The following is a 23,802-nucleotide window of genomic DNA, read 5'->3' as shown; positions in this document are numbered from 1 at the left end:
CAGGGCCAGCAGCAGTGGCAGTGCAGGCACTGGAATAGTCCTCGAGGATCCCATCTCTCACTGAGCTAGGCAGGTGAGTCCGAACCAGCACCCAGAGAGACAGTCATCCCTGAACGAACCAGAAATCTCAGGGATATGGTCCCCTCCCCGACCCCAGGATGTCTGTGTTATTTGCTCGCCCTCTTTTGGTGGCTGCTGAAGTTTCTGACACAAGGACCCCCCCCCCTCCCCCATCAGGTGTCAACGAACAATAGTTTTAAAGTCCTATTTCCAGGTGTTTACCGTAAGTTTGTATTTATGTTTCACTGTTTCGAGGGCACCTAAATGGCTAGTAACATTATGTATTTTAACTGACAGCTGTGGTATTCCTGTTACTGTAGAAGAGCAACAGGTACTGCGGTGAGGGGGCAGGAGCAGAAAACGGAAAAAAGCAAACCCAGAGCAGGCCAGTGGGGTCATGTGTATTCCTCAAGTGTGTCAATTGAACCATTGCATCATTTGCATACATTCTCCAGGTTTCAGCCTCCCCAGGCACACACATACCAAACAGCTCTCCGAAACGTGCTCTCTCCAGGAGCAGCTCAGTGCAGTGAGAAGAAAAGAGGAGCTGGAGCTAAACTGCTCTTGCTGCCCTAAACCTGAATCCTGCAGCCCCACCCCTTCTATCAGTGGTGCATTCTTGCCCAGCCCCAAGCTGGAGTGTGAAGAGCTGCTACTGGGAGCAAGTCTGGAGCCCCACACTTCCTCCAGCACAAGCTAGGAACTGCTCACACCCACATTGACCTGACCCTCTCATTAATCCTCTGGAGAGAGAGAGCCTTCTATATTGTCACCAGCTAGGGGAAACTACCAATAGTCAGGGGAGAGCAGCTCACTTCTGGAACCAAAGGAGCACGTTCCTGACAGGCTACTTACCATCCAGCTTACCACCAGACACCCAATACATTCTCCTTCAGCCAGCCAGTTTCCACAGGATGATCATCATTGTTCACCACCACTACTACCATAAGAATCAATTGCCTGATGGGCTGACACCTTTAGAACTTCTATGAGGTGTTTTAGGAAGTATAGTGAGTGGAGAGATATGAGGTCCGGAGCACAAGGGAAAGAGTGAGTGTTTTGTGAGTGGCCTGTGTGTCATGATTGTTGGAGTTATTTTCGGAATGGGAAACAGTAAAATGGATGAAGTGGGGGGGGGAGAGGGAGAATTTTATGCAGAGAATGTACATGAATCATCCCTGAAATGGGAAGTTTTAAAATTTGTCACTAATACTTGCTTTTACTTGGGTATTGGATACCCTTTTCCCCACTGCTTTTACAGTGCAGAATTGTTAAAATTAGTGTGTGTGTGTGAGAGAGAGAGAGAGAGTGGTGAATAGTTTTATAACATTATAATCATTTTGAGACGAACGTGACGTGAGAAATTTCACTAGACATGAACATACAGGGACTTCATCAGCTTGCGGTACTAAGGAAAAAACCCACTGTTGAAAAGACTTGTGCAAAACCAGACCTTTTATTTGCTTGGTGTCCTGTATTCTGGAACTTGAACTGAGTGGTGCAGAGGAAGAACCCAGTGAACTTTTGTACCATATGTCTTATCCTGATCCCATGGCACATCAACTGGCACAGTCATTCCTTACATGATACGTTCCCAGAAAGCCCTTTAGAAACCTATTCCTAGTCCTCCTCCTCTTTCTCCAGCAGGGAAGCCAAGAAGGAACTTCTGTGCCATCTCATGAGGTGATAGGCTGTTGGAACAAATTGAAGCAGCTGATCTTGTGTGTGGTGGCATCCCCTCTAAAGGATATTGCTTCTTTTTCAAGAATAGCAGTGGCATCTAATCTGACACCCCTGGGAGAGACTGGAAGAGCTCTGGATGTCCAGTTCTATGGGAAATGTAGCTGAGGACATAGTTATAGACTACAATCAGTAACTGAGAACCCCATGGCTGAGGTGGATGCTTTCCTGCTGTCCCAGTGAGTTAAGGAACAATTATGTAAATTGTACAATTTTTTAGCTATCTGTTGAAAAGGAGTTTCAGCTCCTGCATTTTCAACAAGGACCAGCAGAATTGCAGGAAAAAAGCACTTCATATTCCACTCCTTTTTATCCAAGGATTATCCTTTTATAGTCTTTAGTCATCAATGCAGAAAATAAAACCTGACAACATTTAGCTGAGGTTGGCTTATTTTTCTTTTGGACAAGAGGGAATCAATTAGTGACATTGGGGAAATATATAGATGATTAAAGAAATTCCATCTCTGCAGCTTATCTAAAGCTCAGTCTTCTCCCACTTGGGCAGCTGCAAATGAGTTTCCAGTGTAGGGGCAGTCTGCCAGTTAGAACATCTATGCATTGTTAAAAGCCACAAAGGTCACAATGCGGATGTAGACAGCACACTTATTATGGAGGAGCACTAGCCCGTCCTTAGTTAAGGTAACAGCTATCTTCTCATTAAAAGCTTTATACAGCTTTCCAACAAGATCTTTTTATGGCACGGTATATGTTTTTGTGTGTCTGAAATCTTTGATATGTGCATTATAGGCCCTTTAGGATAACTCTTTTCTCTTAATTTCCTACTTTATACCTTACATGTCTAGTAAATCTTACTTCATTTAGTAATTTACTCATTATACACTTATTTTCATAATCCCTTTTAATATAGACCTTAAGTAATTTGACTGGGTTTTGTTTCCACAAGTACCATGTTTTAATTATTACTGGACTTTGATAAAAGGGGACAAACATGTCTTAGTGATATATTGTAAGCATCAGATTTGAACTATTGTCAATTTCTGGAACCATAGGGTCACGGATGCTGACTTTCCAAAGTGTCGGGGGGTGCTTGACCCCAGGCTCTGCCCCAGGCCCACCTCCACTCCACTCCTTCCCCCAAGGCCCCACCCCTGCCCCGCATTTTCCCACCCAGTTCTGCCCCCTCCCTGAACATGTCATATCCTCACCCCACCTCCTGAGCCTCTTTCATGCCACAAAATAGCTGATCGCCATGGGTGCTGATCCATGGGGCCTGCCAGTGGGTGGGCTGCACTGCGGGGCGTGTGAGGGAGCTGATAGGCTGCCAGTGGGTGCTCAGCACCCACCATATTTTTTCCTTGTGGGTGCTCCAGTCCTGGAGAACCATTTTGAAGGACCATTGTGATCATCTAGTCCAGGGGTTGGTAAGAGAAGTGGTGTGCCAAGTCTTCACTTGCTGTAATTTAAGGTTTTGCATACCAGTAATACATTTTACATTTACAGGGGCTGGCGGATGGAACCCCAGGCAGGCAGTGGGCTGAGCCACTCAGCCCGCTGCCAGTCTTGGGTTCTGGCCGCTGCCCCCTGCCAGCCAGGGTCCCAGCTGCCAGCTCTGCTCAGGCCGCTGCCAGCCCGGGGTTCCGTCCATCCAAGCCAGCAGCGGACTGAGCGGGGCTGGCGGCCAGGACTCTAGGCCAGCAGCAGCGTGCCATAGTAAATCAGCTCGCATGCTACAGGTTGCCGACACCTGATCTAGTCTGATCTCCCCGTGTAAAACATGCTTTAGGGCTTCCATTCATTAATTCCTGCTTTGAATCGAGTATATGTGGTTAAACAAGAGCATATCTCTTAGTAAAACATCCAATTATGATGTAAAATTTTCCAGCAATAGAGAATCCACCACAACCCTTGGTAAGTTGTTTCAGTGGTTAATTACTCTCACTGATAATTTTTAAAATCGTATTTTTAATCTGAATTTGTCTAGCTTCAGCTTCCAGCCATTAGATCTTGTTATACTTTTATCTGCTAGATTGAAGAGCCCTCTTTTTTTCAAATTTTTGTTCCCCATATAGATACTTAAAGACTGTGTTTATCAGGTCACTCCTTAATCATCTCTTTGTTAAGCTAAATAGATGGAGCTCCTTGCATCTTTCACCATAAGGCATGTGTTCCAATCCTTGAATCCTTGTTCGTTGCTCTTCTCTGAACTCTCTTCAATTTACCACAATCTATCTTGAATTGTGGACACCAGAACTCGACAGAATTTTCAGTAGCAATTGTATTGTGCCAGACACAGAGGTAATATAACCTTCCTACGCCTACTTATACCTCAAAGGATCACATTAGCCCATTTAGCCAGTGTTGCATTGGGGAGCTCATGTTCAGCTGATTAGCCACCATGACCTCCACATCTTTATCAGAGTCAATGCTTCCAATGATAGAGTCCCCTGTCCTGTAAATATGGCCTGTGTTCTTTGTTCCTAGATGTGTGACTGTTTGGCTGTTCTGAAATGTGGTTGAGGCTAGACAAACATCCGTCAGGGATGGTCTGGGTTTATTTGATTCTGCCACAGCACAGGGGGATGGACTAGATCAGTGGTTCTCAAAGCCAGTCCACCACTTGTTCAGGAGAGCCCCTGGTGGTCCAGGCCGGTGTGTTTACCTGCCATGTCCACAGGTTTGGCCGATCGCGGCTCCCACTGGCCGTGGTTTGCCACTTCAGGCCAATGGGGGCTGCAGGAAGCGACGCGGGCCGAGGATGTGCTGGCCACCCTTCCTGCAGCCCCCATTGGCCTGAAGCAGTGAACTGCAGCCAGCGGGAGCCACGATCGGCCAAACTTCCAGACACGGCAGGTGAACAAACCAGCCTGGCCTGCCAGGGGCTTTACCTGAACAAGCAGTAGACCAGCTTTGAGAGCCACTGAACTAGACGACCTCTTGACCCCTCTTCCAGCCCTACATTTCTATGATTGCTTGCTTCCAGCTCACCAAACGATCCAGATTGGTCTGTATCACTGGCCAGTCCTCTTCATTTTTTACCACAACCTCAATCTTTATCATTTGCAAACTTGATCAGTAATGTTTTCTTCCAGGTCATTGATAAAAATGTTAAAAATAGCGTAGGGCCAAGAACCAAGTCCCGCGATGCTGAGTGTAAACACACCTGCTTGATGACAGTTCCCTGTTTACAGTTACGCTTTGAGATCGATCAGTTATTAATTCGTCCTTTTGAAATAAACTGAATCCCATGCAACGTATATAGATATTTTGGAGAGGACTGTTTAAATGTGATATTCAGGCTGCTTTACATGGACAATTAAGAGCTACGTTTTGAAAATGTACCTTCTATTTATATGCACACAGTGTTTTGCTTATGCACACGGACCATCTTACATAAGCAAAACTCTTTCCAATGGATTTTTCACATAGAAATGCCATCATTTACTTACACAAATTATATTACACCAAAAACTGCACCTATCCAGCGTGTTCACAAATAGTATTGGGTTGTTTTTTTTAAGTTGTTTAGATACTTTATTTTCCTTGTAACATACATCAGACTTCCATCAGGCATCTGATTAGCAGATGCTTATACCACTGCTTCACATCTGATGTTTCTGAAAAGAAGAAGCTACTACATAATTTAGTAAATATTAATGCAGGGGTCGGCAACCTACGGCATGCGTGCCACCTTTGGCATGCAAGCTGACTTTGCCTGGCACACGGCTGCCGGCTGGAGTCCTGGCTGCTGGCCCCACTCAGCGTCCTGCCAGCCTGGGGTTCCAATCACGCAGCCGGCAGGAGGCTGAGTGGGCCCGGCGGCCGGGACCCCAGACTGGCGGCAAGCGTGCCCCCAGCCTCTCCCCTCACCACACTTGGGTTCTGCGGCTCCCGGGAGTGTGAACTGCCGGGGCCTGGGGCCCTGAGCCTGCTGCAGGAGAGACAGCAGCTCACACTCTGGGAGCCACACAGCCCGAGCACGGTGAGAGAGGAGCCGGGGGGGGGGGCGCACAGGGACTGCTGCCCCATGCATCCACTGCAGGACCCCCCCTGGGGGGGCACCAGGCCGCAGCCCAGGCAAGCGCACCCCCCAGCTCCTCCTCTCCGTGCTTAGGTTCTGCAGCTCCCGGAAATGTGAGCCGCTGTTGCCGCTGCCCCTCTCACAGCTCCCCGCCTCCCGCTGCCTCAGCACTCCACATGGAGTTTTGCCTCCACATGGAGCCAGCGTCTGACCGGCACGAACATGGTAAGGGGAGTCCCGGGGGCAGTCAGGAGCAGGGGGAGGATTGGATGGGTCGGGAATTCTGGGGGTCCTGTCAGGAGGCGGGGAGTGGTTGGATGGGGTGTGGGAGTCCCGGGGGTCTGTCTGGGGGCGGGGATGTGGATAAGGGTTGGGGCAGTCAGGGGACAGGTAGGGGTATGGTCCCAGGGGGGCAGTTAGGATGAGGGGTTCTCAGGAGGGGGCAGTCAGGGGACAAGGAGCAGGGAGGCTTAGGTAGGGGGTGGGTAGGGTGACCAGACAGCAAATGTGAAAAATCGGGACAGGGGTGGGGGATAATAGAAGCCTATATAAGAAAAAGACCCCAAAATTGGGACTGTGCCTATAAAATTGGGACATCTGGTCACCGTAGGGGTAGGGTTCCCAGAAGGGGGCAGTCAGGGGACAAGGAGCAGGGAGGGTTGGGGGTTCTGACCAGGGCCATTGGGGTGGGAAGTGGGAGGGAGTGGATGGAGGCGGGGCTAGAGCAGGGCTCTCCCCTCTTTTTGATTGCTGAAATATGGTAACCCTAGGCGAGGAGGGAACTGGGGGGTGCATACATCCACTGCAGCCTGTAGGAGCCCCCTGGGGGGCGCTGGGCCGCAATCTGGGCAGGAGGGGCAGGGGGGTTACGGTTGTTCCCCGCTAGCGGCACCACCACCTTTGCAGAACTGCTGCCTCCTTGCACTGCGCCCGCTCCTCCATGGCTGGGGCTTGATGCTGCTCCAAGCGGGATGCTCTGGCTCTTCGGTGCCTCCGGAAGGCAGCTTCTCCCTGCCAAGCTGCTGCAGTGGCCCAAGCCCAGCAAAGCCAGTGAGTGGACTCGGGGCGGGGGCCACTGGGGTGGGCTGGGGAGGGCTCGCGGGGGTGGCAGTGGTTGTGCACCTTCCAGGGGAGTTCAGAGGGAGGGGAGGGGAGAACCTAGTCTGGGGAGCAGTCCCTGGGCACGGCTGGCCCCTGAGCATGGCTGGCCCCTGGGGTCTATAAAGGCCCGTTGGGATTTGCCCCTCAATGAACTGATGTGCAGGGGGGGAGGGGGGCACAAGGTGGAAGTTTCACCTAGGGCACAAAATATCCTTGCACTGACCCTGCCCCAGGGGGTGCGTGCACCCCAGGTTAAGAACCACTGCACTAAACTGATAAGGTCTGCATTTTAATTTAATTTTAAATGAAGCTTCTTAAACATTTTTAAAAACTGGTTTACTTTACATACAACAATAGTTTATAGACTTATAGAAAGAGACCTTTTAAAAACCTTGAAATGTATTACTGGCACATGAAACCTTAAATTAGAGTGAACAAATGAAGACTCGGCACAGCACTTCTGAAATGTTGCCGACCCCTGTATTAAAGCAATGTTTAAGAGGCACTGAACTAAAGCAATGTTTAAGAGGCACTGAACTAAGAGGCACTTTAGCTTTAACTAAAACTTTCCTCAGAACAGTCAGGATCTTATTTTTTCAATGGATATCTTAAGTGTATATCACAGTGAAGGGAGGCACTGGATAATTGCTATAATGCTTTTCAAGTGGCAGACAACGCCACAATCCTTATAAAATCCATTAAGTAGATCTGTTATTTCCTCAACCTCCCAGTTCTGTGCGGTTCACCGTTCCTGGTCTCTTGTCTTTTTTTTTTTCATACTCTGGGAAGAAAGTGTTTAAAGTAAAGAGAGAGGAGAAAGCAACAATACAATAAAGATTGCCATGATGCTTCCTGTCCAAATCCTTACGTTCAGTCTCTAAACATTGATTTTTGGGAAGCTGAGATTATTTATGTATGGTCTCAGCCGGTGTCTTTTGGGTTTTGTTTTGTTTTTTTTAAAGAAACCTTGATAAAAGATTAGGACCGCAGTTGTTCAAATTTGGGTGCCGATATGAATTTAGATGCCTAGTTTTAAGTAACCCAGTTGGAATATTTTGGCCTCAGACACTTTTACTTTTTTCACTCATTTTTTTGTTGTTTATTTCTGATAGCACATACAATATGCTAAGAGCGGTATAGGTACAAAAGAAGGCCCTGTCCCTGCCTACATTAGCTAATTTCTATAGTGCCTGTAATCTTTCTATGCAAGTACACACACCTTTGTATATGAGAGTAGGGGTTGTATAATAACAATCCATCCCTCTTACATCTTTTCAGCAGTTGCTCTCAAAGTGCTTACAAAGGAGGGGAGTATTATCCCCATTTTATAGATGGGGAAACTGAGCTTTGGAGAGGTGACGTGACTTTCCCAAGTTTATCCACCAGGCTAGCGGCATAGCTGGAAATAGAACCCAGGTTCTCCCATGCCAAAGCTCTGTCCATTAGACCATTCTGTCTCTGATGTAAGAATGATGGTTGATTCTACTCTGAGCCCTTCCTGATATATGGTGGGGATAAACCATAGGCTAACGTTCTCTTGAAATGGTGATGCCATTTATCCCAGGATAAGTACGCAGCTGCTGAAATATACACCCCCTGCAGACAAATTAGTTTTGCCAGCCTAAGCGATAGAAATTTGATAGAGAAAACATGCATAAGAGATTTTTTTCGTTTAGTCTTGGAAACAGATTTAACAAGTACAGACAACAATCAACAACAAAAATTATGTGATACCCAAGTTTTACAAGTGATAATTAGCCTCAATTATGTGGGAGCATAAATTAAAAGTATGACTGGGGGGACAGAAAAAAACCTCTGCTACCTTTAAGGTAGCAAAATGACTTCAAATTAAACATGCATTGTGTAGTCTGCATTACTATTACAGGTAAAAAGAACAGGATTACTTGTGGCACCTTAGAGACTAACAAATTTATTTGAGCATGAGTTTTCAAAGCTGCCGCAGCAGCGCTTTGAAGTGTGAGTGTGGTCGCAGTGTGGTACTCCACCTCCTCATGGGGATTAGCTTGCAGTGCTGGGAGCTGCGCTTCCAGCGCTGTGGCAGTGTTTACACTGGCACTTTACAGCACTGTATCTTGCAACGCTCAGGGGTGTGTTTTTTTCACACCCCTGAGTGAGAAAGTTGCAGCGCTGTAAAGCGCCAGTGTAGCCAAGGCCTGAGGTGCCACAAGTACTCCTGTTCTTTTTGCGGATACGGACTAACACTGCTACTACTCTGAAACCCTGTCATTATTACAGGTAGTTACTGTTAAAGGAGGAATATATAAAGTGTTCATGGTCTGCACAGTGTATAGTGAGAAATTTCTCGTATTGAGAGATCAGAGATAAGGGAATTTTACATTGGTGTAGCGACACAGGGATGTAGTGATGGGATAAAATCCTCAGTGACGCGCTGCACCAGTATAAATGCAAGTTTGCACTGGTACGACTTACCCCAGTTTGAATAGCAGATAGTCCCAGGCACAGACATGGCTGACCTCAGTCCCATACAGTACTTTTTTTTACTCCTCTTCACATTTTCCAACGTCTACACCGTTTGATTCTGAAAGCTGCCTTTACTCCAGAAATAATTAGAGCCTTGGGAAAGCAGGCCTTCTAGCAAAAGGCCAGCAGTTATGTTTTTCCATCTTTGATCTCTCTGCACTTAATGGGCATTAAAGTTTCATGCCAGTGAATGTGTGGGGAAACATGAGCCATGATACCATGCTGCAGACTTGGCACTGTAGAAATGTTAAAGACGCAGCTGAGGGAGGGGGTGCAGGAAGCGAAGGCCCCTTGAAGGGAAACACCATGGGAAAAAGGCACAAAGGGGGTGACGCTGAGTTTCATAGAGCACAATAAGGAATAACAACTAATACTCGCCCGAGCCCTACATCTTATTTTAGAATAATGCCAGGAATGGTCTTTCTTTTCTGATGCAGATTTCCAAGTTAAAATCTTTTGGTAATTATCACCTCCCCTTTCATCTGAAAATTCTCTGCAATCAATAGACTTTTAGGTAAATTTTAGTTGATATTTTCTTTTTTTTGGTAGCTGATTTAGCATCCTGATGGCAATACAATAGAACAGAGTTCTGAACAACTCAGGAATGAATGTTGTTCATAACTCTGAACAAAATGCTATGGTGGTTCTTTCAAAAGTTTACAACTGAACATTGACTTAATACAGCTTTGAAACTTCACTATGCAGAAAAAAAATACTGCTTTCCCTTTATTTAGTAGTTTACATTTAACACACTCCTGTACTGTATTTGCTTTTGTTTGTTTGTATCTGCTGCTGCCTGATTGCACACCTCCAGTTCCAAATAACATGTGTGGTTGACTGGTCAGTTCATAACTCTGATGTTCATAACTGAGGTTCTACTGTACCAGGATTTATAGAAATATACTATGGCAATAATTGCTGTTTTATATGAAAAATAAGGCATTCCCTGATAAATATCAGGTGCATTTAATATCAAGTCAGGAAACTATACTGTACAAGGGGGTTTTTTTTCAGCTAAAGAGCAATTTTATATATAAGATTATTTAAATCTTCCTCTTTTATGTTGTACTTGATTTTAGATAAATAAAAACACATTTAATTTAACAGGAAACCATGGAGGTGTATGTGCTGTGAATAGTCACTTACTTAGAGAGAGGTGAGATAATAACACCAAAGATCTGAGATGGCAGAGAAGCGTATATTAACACTGCTTGTTCTTTTTTTAAAAACAGCATCACGTTATAATGTGCATGGGTGTGATTGTTATGCAACAGAGCACTACATCTGAAACAATTTACGGAAGCATTGTTAATGACCTTTCAGTGAGCCTGTCAACGGTAGCAAGCACTAAACAAACAGCTTAACACACTAAAGCAGAGCCACTTCTCAGTTTATTAGTCTCTTTTATGTGTTTCCGTGACACGCCCCCTACTCCTGTGTGTCTGCAGGACTGTCCATTGTTTTTGTTCGGTTTTGTTTTTTAAATGCAAACTCTTCCTTCTCCTGCTGTGAGGGACCAGGAGGTGCAGATTTTAGGCATCCTTGTCTGATGTCTGGCAAACCTCTGCTAATCCATGGGGGTGTTTTGGTTCTCAAAGGATCTGACTGCTCATGACTAATTCATATGACCTACATCCACATGGAAGCTTTAAACATGTAGTTAACAGACTCTGGCCACTGCTTCCCTGGAGTCTGTGTCTGGCTCCTCTGAGCCTTAATGTCTCTTAAGGCTCAATGTTGATATTAAATCAGGGTTACAAGATGAAATTGGAATCACTGTGTTAGAACCTGCCCATAGATCATTAGAATTTTAGCTCCTACATGAGAATGACCAAGGGCATTATTCAGATCACTGTTTATGCCTTCCTTTAATCTAAGATCCTTCCCATTTTCAGTGAGGAAGATGGCAGAAAGCTTCCCTATCCAGCTAGCAAAATCGTTCATTTCCAAGGAGTAACTTTTGCTGCACGGTGGGTTTTTATTTATTTTAGATGTGGCAGCAAAGTCATTGCTCATTTCCTGGGAATTCTTGGCCAGTGCGTAATGCGGGGATGCCAGAAACTCTCTGCATGCCTGCCTCAGTGTTCCTTGAATGCAGGATCATGTTCCAGGTATCGGAGAATTTGCTTTCCAAGACCCCAGTGTCCCAGAACAACTGGTTAGTGACCTCACATCCCACCATTGGTGGTCCCACCCTATGCCCCCCAGCTTTCCTCATCTTAGAACGTGAAGATCGAGGGTCAGGGTTTTAGACTGCCATTGGCAGCAGCTACAGAGGATGAGGAGGCAGCAGATTTTGAGGGCATCAGAAGTAGGATTGCCAGGTGTCCAGTTTTTGAGCAGAAAGTCCAGCTGAAGGGGGACCTGTAAAGTGTCCGGTCAAAAGTTCTCCCCGGACACTAAAAGTCCAGTTACCACTTGCAAGGGCACCGAAACAGGGGAATTGCTGCCTCCAAATGCCACCACCAGCCTTCCCCCTGCCAGCCTCGCCTGTGGATTGGGAGGGGCCAGAGCAGGGGCCAGAGCAGCACAGGGCGGGAACCGAATGGTCAACCCATGCCAGCGCCTTCTCAGCCAGGGCCATCTCCTACCTGCAACTCCTGGGCAGGCAAGCAGGCCAGGCCTTACCAAGCCTGGCTCTGCAGGCCACAGGTAAGTCCTGAGAGGACAGGGAGACTGCAACTAGTGGGGCGACGGCAGGGGGATCAAGCAATGGGGTAGGAGGGTGTAGTGTCCGGTTTTAAGAAATTAGAAAGTTGGCAAACCTAGTCAGAAGGGGCATATTGGGAACATCAGTAAAACTAACCTGTGCTGTTGCTGCAGTGCACTCTCCCATTTGAAATGTACAGTTCCTGTCCATTCTCCTCCACTGTATGGAGCCTGACTTTGTGTTGTCAAATACTGTGTCAACTATTTATTATTTATTTGTATTATGCTGGTGGCTAGGGGCCCCAGTTGAGACTGAGGCTCTATTGTGCTGGGCCAGGTACATACCCAGAGTAAGAGTCAGTCGATGGCTTGAAGAGCCTAAGATCTAAATAAAACAAAATCCACATAAAGTATTATTAACAGTATAAGCAGTAAAGAATCCTGTGGCAGCTTATAAACTAACAGACGTTTTGGAGCATGAACTTTCGTGGGTGAATACCCACTTCATCAGATGCATCAGATGCGTCTCAAGCTCCAGGATTCTTTGCTGCTTTTACAGATCCAGACTAATACGGCTACCCCTCTGATGCTATTAATAGTATAATCACCTTGTTAAAACAGATTTTCTCAGATCATAGGCACCGACTTCCTCTCTACCTGGGGGGGATGCTTGATTTCCTCCTCCCCCCTCTCCTAGCCCACCCCCACTCCACCCCTTCATCAAACCCCATCCCCACCCGCCTCTTTCCCGAAGTCCCCAACCTCCCCCTGCCTAGGTTGACCAGATAGCAGGTGCGAAAAATCAGGACAGAGGGTGGGGGGGTAATAGGTGCCTATGTAAGAAAAAGCTAAAAAAATTGGGATTGTCCCTATACAATCGAGACATCTTGTCACCCTAGCCCTGCCTCTTCCCTAGCCTGAGTGTGACCCGTCCCCGCTCCTTCCCCTCTCACCCAGTGCCTCCATGCCGCGGGAGTGGCGTGGTGTGTAGGAGGTGCCTGGAGAGGGGGGAGGAGCTTGGCTGCCACTAATTTTTTTCCGTGAGTGCTCCAGGTCGGCACCTATGACTCACATCCTCTGTGTGGTTGGGGAGGAGAAATCAAATCTGCAACCCCATGCTCTGGGTTGTCCCTTGGCCTCTGACTGCCAGATGCTAAGACTAGATGACAGGGGATGGACCACTTGATGATTGCCCTGTTCTGTTCATTCCCTGCTATTCAGTAGGTCTATCCGGATACATGGATTTTAAAACCAGGATAGACGTAGTAGAGTAGAATACACGAGTCAGGCTAGCGAGATATGACTTAAATGAAGGTTCTGTCTCTTTGTGGTGTGTATGAAAGATCTCATGGTGTTTTTCATAAGAGTAGGGAATGTATACTGTGTACTTGGTGAGAATTTCACCTCCTTGTATTTTTGTGTAGTGTGATGTGTGCTTTTTACCCTCAGCGTCAGAGATGGCTGCATTTCAGAGATGTATCTAATTACTAAAGCTTTAGGATAATTACTAATTACTACTAATTACTTTAGGATCTTTTTTATATCAACAGCAATCACTGTATATACTGTAAAATATTAGCAAAAGTGTACAAGTAATTAGAATATCTGCTCAATTTTATTGCAAAGATTCAGTTATTTGATGCTTTTTCTATATAATTGCTGAACACTGAAGGGTGTTTACATTAGAAAAAGGCACTGGGCCAGATTCAAACCCGATGCATCTCCACTGATGTTACTAGAGTTGTGCTTGCTTATACTAGGTTTCAGTTTGCTCCAGAGACTGATTTCTGGCATTAAAGCTTATGCTCTTTGGGGCAGGAAACATATTTTTGTTGTGTTTGTACAGGACTTGTTCTATGACAGCAGTTCCTTGGCACTACCACAATCAGGGCCGGTGCAACCATTTAGGTGGACTAAGTGGTTGCCTAGGGCGCCAAGATTTGGTGGTGCCAAAAAGCAGCCCCCCCCCCATATTTTTTTAAATGGTTGAGCAGCAGCTGCCTGCAGCCATCAGCGGGAGTCTGAGCTGCCGGCAGCATCGGCAGTGGGCAGCCCAGGGGGTCCCCTGGGTCAGTGCGCCGCCATGGCATCCGGCAGCCCAGGGGGTCCCCTGCATCAGTGCGCCGCCGCTGCATCCAGCAGCCCAGGGGGTCCCCTGGGTCAGTGCGCTGCCGTGGCAACCAGCAGCCCAGGGCTTCCTCTGGGTCAGCGCACCGCAGGGCCGCCTGGTGGGGGCAAGAGGGGCAATTTTCCCCGGGCCCCGCAGGGGCCCCCACAAGAGTTTTTGGGGCCCCTGGAGCAGGGTCCTTCACTTGCTCCGGGAGCCCCGGAAAACTGTCATGGGGCCCGGGCCCCCGGAGCTTCTTCTGCTCCTGGTCTTCACCGGCGGGTCCTTCTGCTCCAGGGCGGAAGGACTCCCCGCCGGTGAATTACCACCAAAGCGGGACCCGCTGCCAACATGCAGCCCAGTCTTCGGTGGTAATTCGGTGGCGGGGGGGCCCTTCCGCTCCGGGACCAGTCGCTGAAGTGCTCCGGAGACCCGCAGCGGTGGCCCTCCGCCACCGAATTACCGCTGAAGACCCAGCTGTACTTCGGCAGCAATTTGGCGGCGGGGGGGCCCCGCGGCAGGGCCCCGGGGCACTTCGGAGGTGGGTCCCAGAGCGGAAGGGCCCCCTGCCACTGAATTACCGCCAAAGCAGGGGCCCCCCGCCGCCGAAGACCTCAGGCCCCCGGAATCCTCTGGGCGGCCCTGGCGCGCCACCGGCAGCCCAGGGGGTCCCCTGGGTCAGTGTGCCGCTGCCGGCAGCCGCCAGCCCAGGGGTTCCACTGCGCAGTCCTGCTTGGAGAGGACGCGGAGCAGAGGTGAGCTGGGGTGGGGAGGTACTGCAGGGCTCTTCGGGCCAGGGTGTGGGGAGCTGCCGCGGGGTGTGGGGAGCTGCCATAGGGGTGGGGGGCACACTTCAGGGCGGAGGGGGGCGGGGAGCTGCTGCAGGGCTGGGGGGTGCGCAAGGTGGAAGTTTTGCCTAGGGCGTGAAACTTCCTTGCACCGGCCCTGACCACAATACAAATAGTAAATAGTGGTCATTATTAAGGTTTAGAGAGATCACTTTGGGCTGGTGCATTCTGAATGTCTTTAGAAACATTGGCACACATTGCTGAGGATAGCAGTGATTCCTTGAGAATCCCTTTGCAGCTAGTAGGTGTCTAAGGGAGACAGTTTGGTTGTATCTCAGTCCTATACCATTAGTCCAGTTCACTAGGCCGCACAGCTCCACCACGGAGCTGTCCGCATGGCTGGGATAGATCATTGTATTTTCGATGTTTCTTAGTCACTCATTTAAAACTCAGGATGACATTTTTGAAACACAAACTTCTAGTTCAGTTTATTTGTGGAATTAGGCAAGAGGCTTTGCTCAGTGTTTCATTAACTTGTATCTGTGCTGTAAACAAAAAGAATATAAGTTTGGCATCTTGCTTAGGTATGTAGCATTTCCAGTAGCCTCTAAAGTTGGGTCTGTGCTAGCAATTTATGCCAGTACAGTAGTGTCAATTCAGGAGTGACTTTTTTTAAAAAATGACATTTCTATACTGGCACCAGCTTTGGTGTAAATGAAATTATACCAGTACAACAGTACTTCTGCCACTGTAGCTTCTTTCTTTTGGGTATAACCTATACTAGCAAAAGCACCCTTTTACAAGTATAAGCTGCATCTAGACTAGGAGGGTTTGCTAGTATAGCATCCTTTCTACTGTAGACTAAGAGGGCCTAACCTGGTTGGCCTCTCTGCACTATGTTCACATTATTATTAATTATTTGCTTTGTGGTAGCACCTACAGACAGTAACTGAAATTAGTGCTCTTTGTGTTAGGTGCTGTATATAGATAAAGAATAACTGAAGTGCTGCTGCTTCCCATGTTTTGCCTGTTCTGAGGACAAACAGATTTCAGTCACCAGGGCTTTCAGTCTGCCACTTTGACTTGCACAAAATTCACTTGAAAGAAAAAGATCTTTTCCACTTAATGGCTCAACAGCTGTAACTTGCCTTTTCAGTACAACTGGATTCTGCTCTCCCTTGGATTCTGTACATGACTTTATGGCTGTTTAAACCCCCAAAGCTACACATTTTATTTTTTCACTGTGACTCAGGACCCATCCAATCGCTTAGTCATTAGAAACCAGTTGTGTTTCCAACTTGCTTGGGCTTGACATTCATTGATCGTATGCATGTGGCTGGCTCCCAGCGGTTGGTGGCACCTCTTTGTTTATTAAGAGCAAGACGCAACGGGTTGCATCAAAAGATGTTCTGTTCTTGTCTTCCCCCAAGAAGCGAGAGCTACGTGCCTGACGTGATGTCACAGGTCTGGAGTCAGTACTGCAATCTGCAGCAGACATGCCTGCAGCAGGGTAAAAACAAATACCGACAGGAAATAGAAGCAGGCATGGCATGCACAGGGATCACGTAGAATATTTCCCCTAGAGAAACCTGTTGTGCTTTTTCGCGTAGTCACGTCAGTTTAAAAACCACACGCATTCCTACTGATGATACCTGTGGTGTTCTTGTTTTTTAATCTTGCTGGTGATCTTAGTCTGGTTGACTAGCAATTACTTCCTCGTGTCAGTGCAGTTTGTTACTGGAACCTTTTGTCTCCTTACGAGGCTGCGTGTGCTTTTCTCAGGAGCAGCCATTGGTTGCGTGTCCTCTGACTGTCAGCCTCAGCGGTGGAATCGTTCTTGGAGAAAGTTTCAAGTTACCAGGATGGCAAGCCCACAGAAGAGGAGGAGGTAGGCAGACAGAACTGTTGCAGCTGCTATTCCTGATTGGCTAGATGCTTCAGCTGCTTCTCTGGAACAAAAGGTCAAAGAGTACTGCAGCAGCATATTGTAGCACAGTGAAGCAGCAGATAACACAGCATTACGTTTACTCGGAGAAGTTTGGAGAGGGTACAGTACTTCGCTAGCTTCCTTGGGTGATAGTAGCTTGCTGTATTCTCCAGTGAGTTTTCTCTGTGTAGCCTATTGCAGGGGTAATCCCCTGCCTCTCTCTGTGGCTAGCAAATAGGAATGCACTGTTGGTAGTGTGAGAAGACCTTCACTGCAGAGAAAAACCGGTTGTGGAAGAAACAGTTGTATGTTACCAATATAGACTTTCATTTCAGGAATGGCTTGTGAAATCATGCCTCTGCAAAGGTATATTGCTGGGTTTTTTTTACTAGCTATTATTTGGATTCATGTAGACATTAATCATTTCCAGGGTTGAAGTGATGCAATGGCAGCAGTACTTGTGCATTGTAATAGCACTGTGTATTATGTATGGATGACTTTTTTCTGACAGTTTACAGGATATGATTTTCTTTTCGTTGCTGAGTGAAACTTGTGTAGTTGTTTAAAAGTTCATCTTATTCCTGATTAGCTCAATGTAAAATACTAGACTTGCCTCCTTAACCACCTCCACTTCAAACCTAGTTGCATATTCTTTATAGCAAATAGCTGAATTTCTAGAGTTCCTGAGGCAGGTTTACAGGATGTGTCTGACCAGCTCCTTACCAGTCCTTTGGAGCATATGAGCCACAGCTTTGCTTTGTTTTCTGTGTGAAGGTTTCAGTGCTGGAACTAAGGGTGCGGGAGGTGCTGCAGCAGCCGCTGGCTTGCAGTGGTTCCATTATATCCATGGTTTACAGTTTGGTTCAATGGCTCTCAGCACCCCCATTATAAAACTTGTTCCAGTGCCCCTGATTTCAGTGCTTAGTACAAAAATGAACCCCATTCCTTTCCGGGGAGCCTACCATGATGACACAGACAGATATTTTGAAAGGGCACTAAGAGATTTCAATACCCAAATCCCATTGACTTTCAATGGGATTTGAGTGCTTAAAAGCCCTTTTTGCCTTTGTAAATTTCTCTCATATTGATTGATAGGGGTTTCCCATCCCTTTCCTGTAATGTATGGCTGTAATGCAGGAATGGAGAATAGACAGCTGGACTGACAGAACACAACTAGAGATGCCCTGATCCTCTGAATACTTTCACCCAGATACATGTCAGGTGTAATCCTCCTTTATAGTTGCCTTAGAAACAGTGGGAAAGCTAGGCTTTTCACTGGACTGTTCTCTTTTCATAGCACCTGGACACACAGCTCCTTAGCAGTGTGTGCAGATGTGTGCCCGTGCTAAAACAGTGTAGGGTGAACTGCTACTGGGCTCTTAACATGGAAATATATAACTAGTTAGGGGGAAATGTAATCAATCCCTTGATTGTGTCATTATTAATATTTTTGCTGGTTGGTGTGTTAATTTTCTAAATGTTGTGTTTGCCTCCCTCTTCAATAAAATATGGTGAATAGTCACCTTCAATGCAAGCTAAAGACCAGTAAATGCAGTAAGTGAGTGATCATGCTTTTTCAACATAGTTCTAAGGAGTTAGCGTTGTTATTTTAACAGCTTCTCTGAAGTTGCTGTATGTTCTATAGTAATTGAATTTGATGTCCAAATCTTGTTGCCCTGATCCTGGACTCAATGTACTGTGGAACATGGAGTATCAGTCCTATGCAGGCAGCTCTGTTTTGCAGTAATGCAGTCAAGAGGCCTTCATGTTGATGTCTGCAGAGAAACAGAAATACTGCCTGTGCCTTATAGGATCAAATATTCACTGTGCTGATTTCAGTTCCAAGATACTGTCTCTCTGCTGTCAGAACCAATGGCTGTTACTGTGTTCCCTGTAGCAGCCTCTTGACCGTAAAGGTGTGCTGTGCTGGGGAAAGTAGCTCTTATTCACAGGGCTGTCTTGACTATGCTCCTTGTTTCTGTTAGTTGAAATGATTAACTTGAGAGCAATTATAAATGCAATGTATTTGAACAATAATGCAGTTGATTAAAAAAGGAAGCTTTTTTAAAATTCTTAGTCGGTAATGAAACTGTGCATGTGGCGTAGAATCATTTGGGTTTCCTATTTTAAAGTAACAGTTTAGAATAGACACATGAATATTGAATCTCCTTGGTTTCTACACCCCCTAATTTCCCTTATCTAGGCAGACGCACATAAAAGTCCTGCGGGCGCCCTACAACATCATTCTCCCCTAGAACTCCCTAACCTAATATCTTTCTTTCTATGCTGTCGTTTCACTGCAGAAAAGGTGTGTGGGGGGGGGGGAGGCGGGGTTTACAGTGGGATCCCTGTGCTTTCCTATCGTGTGTCTTACCTGTCCTAATGGAGACAAGGCACCGGTGTTGACCTTGCTTAGTTTACTTTGTGATAAAACTGCAGTGCCTTGGCACCATTAATACTTTACAGCTGGAGAGTTGATGTGTGTTACAGTATCCTGTGGTAAAACATAATTTTTTCAGCAGCGAAGACAAAGCCTTAGATTCCTGGGTGCACTGCTCCCATTGGCTTACTTGATAGGCAGGCTAATGACAACTTCAAGTGCTACTCCACAGACTAGCAAATGGAAGCACTTGTACAATGAGCTTCAGTCCCCTTCTACCTTTTCAGAAAACAAATCTCTTCCCAGCAACCACCAAATTATGGCCTGAATCCTTCAGTAAGATCTGTGTGGATGGACCTCTGCATCATGGACCGGGGCTCATAAGCACAAAATAGATTGTAAGGTCTTGGGGACACAGACCATCTTTCTGTGATGTGTCTGTGTTACGTCCACAACTGTTGTTCCTTGATGTATATCTGAATCTAGCCCGAAAAATCAAAATATTTCATTTTGTAAGTGACAAAATGAACCATTTTAATACTTCTGAATTTTTGTTTTTGTTTTCATTTCAGCTGAAGCATTTTGGCAAAATAGACACACGTTGGCAACATGTTTTGGTTGACCCAAATCTCCATTATTCAGCAAAGAAAGTTTCAGCTGAAAAATTTGCCCAGCTCTAATTAAGATATTCATGGAGGGGAAGGTCTGTCTAGATATCACATAATATTATATAATTATGTATACACATAACCATGTGTACTGTACATATGCATTTCATACCATATATAGATGTTTATCTAAGGAATGGTATGTGAATAGGCATGCTGTCTTTGTAAGAGAGAAATACAGTATGCATGCCCAGGACTCACTTTATTGTGGCATATGAGGTGGAATGTTGAGTGCAGCTGGTACTTCACTGTTCCCAAAACACTTACCACATTCCTGTTTTTCAAAGTCAGCATCAGTCAATGACATTTTTCATTTCATTTAGTTAAAACAGGGTTTCTCCAACTTTGGGGTCCTGACCCACAGTTTGAGAACCGCTGAGTTAATACATTAAGTATTCTTCTGAATAACAGTAACATCATTTTATTAAGTTATCTTATTAGCAGTACTATTGACTCATATTTTATCTTATTTATTCTAGCTGAGTGTATGTATCATATTACAGACTTTGTGAGGCTGCTTTTGCAAAATGTACTTGCCACATCTCAGGTTCACGGAGCTGGCTGTTAAGAGAGCCATGTATGTGATTTAGATTCTGTGTGCAGTCCAGTGACCTCTAATGTTTTTACACTCTGCCAGAAATAAACAAATTGGAGGAAGGAGTAAGAAAACCGTGTCAGATATTTTTAAACCCTTTTATGGGCTGATGAGTGTGGCTAATGATTTCCAACTGGGTTGCTGGTAATGCCGAATTCCCTTCGTTCCCCAGCTGATTGTTTCATTTACAGTCTGTCTTTATGAGTACAACTGTATTTTAGCTGGAGTAAAATGTTCCTATTCTAGTGCGTTTTCTTCTTGTTGGAACTGTAGACAGGTTGTTTATTTTAGCTTTTCTTTTTCAGAGCAATGAGCAGCTGATCAGAAAGTCATATTGTAAGATAAGCCTGATGAAATCATATTGATCCTTTGGACTTCTGTATCACCTTCCCTCCAAGGAACTCAATGCGCTTTACAAACATTAGTGAAATAAGCTTCACAGTTTAACTCTGGGGGGAGGGGGGTTGGAATTATTAAACCCATTTTACAGATAGGCGAAACTGCAGTAAAGATAATAAATGACGTGTGCAAGGTCATAGATGAGACCACAACAGAGCCAGGAATACAGTCCATATCTCTTGACTTCAAGTCCCAGGCCTGATCTGCTAGCTCTGTGACTCAGTGCCCGTTGAAACCATTGGATGGGAGTCTTTCCATTGACTTCAATGCGAGTTGGCTTCCAGCTCCTAAAGTGCAATCTGATCTGTAAATCTTCTATGTATTAAGCTTTGCCTCCAATTTTTTTCTGTGATAAATATTCTGGATGTGATAAACTTTGTGAATGAAATATAGTGTTGTTAACTTGAGCTATCTGTAACCACATTTGATTACTTTCTCTTGCCAGAATCAGCAGATTAGAGAAGAAAATCTAGCTTTTTATACTGAAAGATTGGGCCTTTCAACAATGTTCACTTGACACTCATCAACATTTTAGAAGCAATCCTGAAACAAAAAACCCTGCAGTTATAGTCAGTTTCGTTCCATTATTATGCAAGGTGTGTGTAAGCGATTGTACAACTTGCCACTGTTAAATTCTAGGAGAGGGTGCAACTTTGGCTGGAGTACGCTTGGAGTCATTCCTTCCACCTCTTTCTAACCTATTTTCTGCTTTTATCCTACTGTTGCCAAACCGCAAATAAGGAGACAAAACGCTGCCCTGTCTTTCTTTCTTTCTTTTTTTTTTTTTTATCATAAACCTCAACTAATTTTAATCTTAAAAAAAAAAAAAAAAAGGAAGGAAGGAACAGGGTTGAATACTATTTACAGCAGCTTACAAAGACAAACCTATCAGTAATATAACAAGATACAAGAGGAAAATAATTGTACAAAATTCCACAATCATAAGTTTCCATGACATACAAATAAACAAAGTTAAATGTAAATATGGACTGTAGTTTGCAATGAGAAGGAGGTGGTTCCACTCTAGCTTATCACGCTATGTTATAATTAGCGCTAGAGTTTTGTCACAGACATTTTTAATAAATTTCAGAGCAGAGGTGTGAGGAAAAAGATAAGTCAGGGAAAGTGGGGAGCAAGGAGCCCATAGGGGGGTGTTGGAGAGCAAGCCCACCCACACTCACCCTTCTGCGATGGCTCCTGTCTCTTGGGACTGGGCCTGGCTCTGTGCTCTGGGTGTTGCACCAGGGACCACGTGGTTGTAGCACTACTCCATTGATGGAGACAGAGGGACAGATGGGCCAAAACTGAGTGGCATTGCAATCCCATGCGCTCGGTCACAATGCCGATAAAATTTGGCTCACTGCCCCTCTGTCTCCATCTACAGAAGGGTGGACGCGCCAAACTGGAGTGGGCCAGGTCACAATGCCTGGAACAGGGAGCCAGGCCGAGCTCTGTGGGATAGTAGGTACTGCTGATGGGTCCTGGACTTCATTCAAATTCACGGTTACCTTGAAAACTGTGACCTCTGCCCCAGAATGGTAGCCTTATTAAATTAATGTCTCTTTCCACACTGCTGTTTTGTAATGAGAGAACACTGGCAAAATATACAGCAAAACCCTGCCCAGGCTGAAGGAAATGTCACTGTTGTTATTGAGTCTGCAGTCCTCCATCTCCTTGTCCTCAGGAATCGGTGTATATTATTGAGGCAGTGCACATGTAGATACTTAGTAGTGGTTTAAATGATACGTGCATATACTGTATAGTGGCTTTCTCTAGGGTTAAAAGAGAATGACTTCCCATTATAGACTTGGTACTGATGTCTGAGTCTTGTTGTTGAGACATAGGTTAGCTAGTAAGACCTTCTCAGTGGCATGACATACTGATCCTGCACATTTCTCTGTTTATTATTATAAAATTGGCCATTTTTTTAATGCCAGATAAATCAGTGCTTTAATCAACATAGAAGCTTACCCACGTTGATATCTAATATGGAAATCTCATACTAAGAGGTCATCCTGCCTTCCTCACAGCCTGCAGTCATACCCCTCCTCTACCCAAGCCATAATCTTACAAGTTAAGGCAGGGTCTACTTGGGTCAACCCTTGGATGAGACACCTTGAGAGAAAAGCTCGGGTTTTGTGGAACATGGAGTAGGAGATTCCTAAGTCAATGCCAAGCTGGTCGCTGAAATATTAAGGGCATTTTAGATTATATATGTGTCATAAGTTCAGAAGAAAGATAACTGTTATAGAATAGCCGTCTAATGCTTTGTTGCGTAGGCCCCAGTCAGCAAAAGTGCTTATTTGCCGAACTTGACTTCAGTAGGACTGCTGACATGCTTAAAGTTATACACGTCCTTAAGTACTTTACTGCATTGAGGCCATTGGGAAGACAAGTGCTACAGACATAAAATCTTTCTGAAATTTGCTAGATATGAAAGTTGATCTTTAGGGCATCCACAGAACTAATGAAGAGCACTGGTCTCTGTTTAAAAAAAGTCAGGACATGCCAACAGTTACTATACAGTGGTTTCTAAAATGCCACAGCACCCCCTCTGTAATTAAAGTAGGAAATCACAATGGTATCTCTTAATAACTGAAGTAAATGTTGATTTTTTTTTTTTAATGGTGACCACTCAGTGTGCTGAAACAGCTGTGTTACAACATTAAGTTAAACTTGTTTCCTCTTATTTGCATAAAGGAAGCTGGATTTTATTTCTACTAGTTATTATGCCTTCTCCTTTCTTTTTTCTCCATCACCTACCTCGGTATTGTTGCTAATGTTTTTAGTCTGCAGTTTCTTCTCTTCAAAGAACCTGAAATAGCCTGATAATATTTCTCATTAGCAATCCTTCCCTTTCGCCCAGGGTTGTGGAGGAGGGGAGTACAAGGGAACAGTTGTGATGTT

At 45.5% G+C, this 23,802-nt stretch overlaps 1 protein-coding gene across 10 annotated transcripts in view; it reads left to right on the top strand.

Moving 5' to 3' along the window:
- The window catches only part of FAM13A (family with sequence similarity 13 member A), a 239,073-nt gene that overhangs the window by 134,637 nt on the left and 80,634 nt on the right, over positions 1-23,802 (top strand). Inside the window, exon 1 of one of the 10 annotated variants that reach the window (XM_075066153.1) lies at positions 16,235-16,814. The exons of 6 other annotated variants lie outside the window; for them this stretch is intronic. In XM_075066153.1, coding sequence (XP_074922254.1) covers positions 16,789-16,814 — 26 coding nt within the window. In that variant the 5' untranslated portion in view covers positions 16,235-16,788. Of the gene's footprint in view, positions 1-16,234; positions 16,815-16,860; positions 17,220-21,277; positions 21,492-23,802 lie in introns of those variants that run through there. 3 more of the 10 variants (XM_032767600.2, XM_032767589.2, XM_032767608.2) reach the window with 3 other exon arrangements.

Source organism: Chelonoidis abingdonii, chromosome 5 (assembly GCF_003597395.2).
Source record: "Chelonoidis abingdonii isolate Lonesome George chromosome 5, CheloAbing_2.0, whole genome shotgun sequence".
Classification (NCBI taxonomy): Eukaryota; Metazoa; Chordata; order Testudines; family Testudinidae; genus Chelonoidis; species Chelonoidis abingdonii.
Note: the sequence above shows the minus strand (reverse complement) of the source record. Positions and strands in the feature narration are given on the sequence as shown.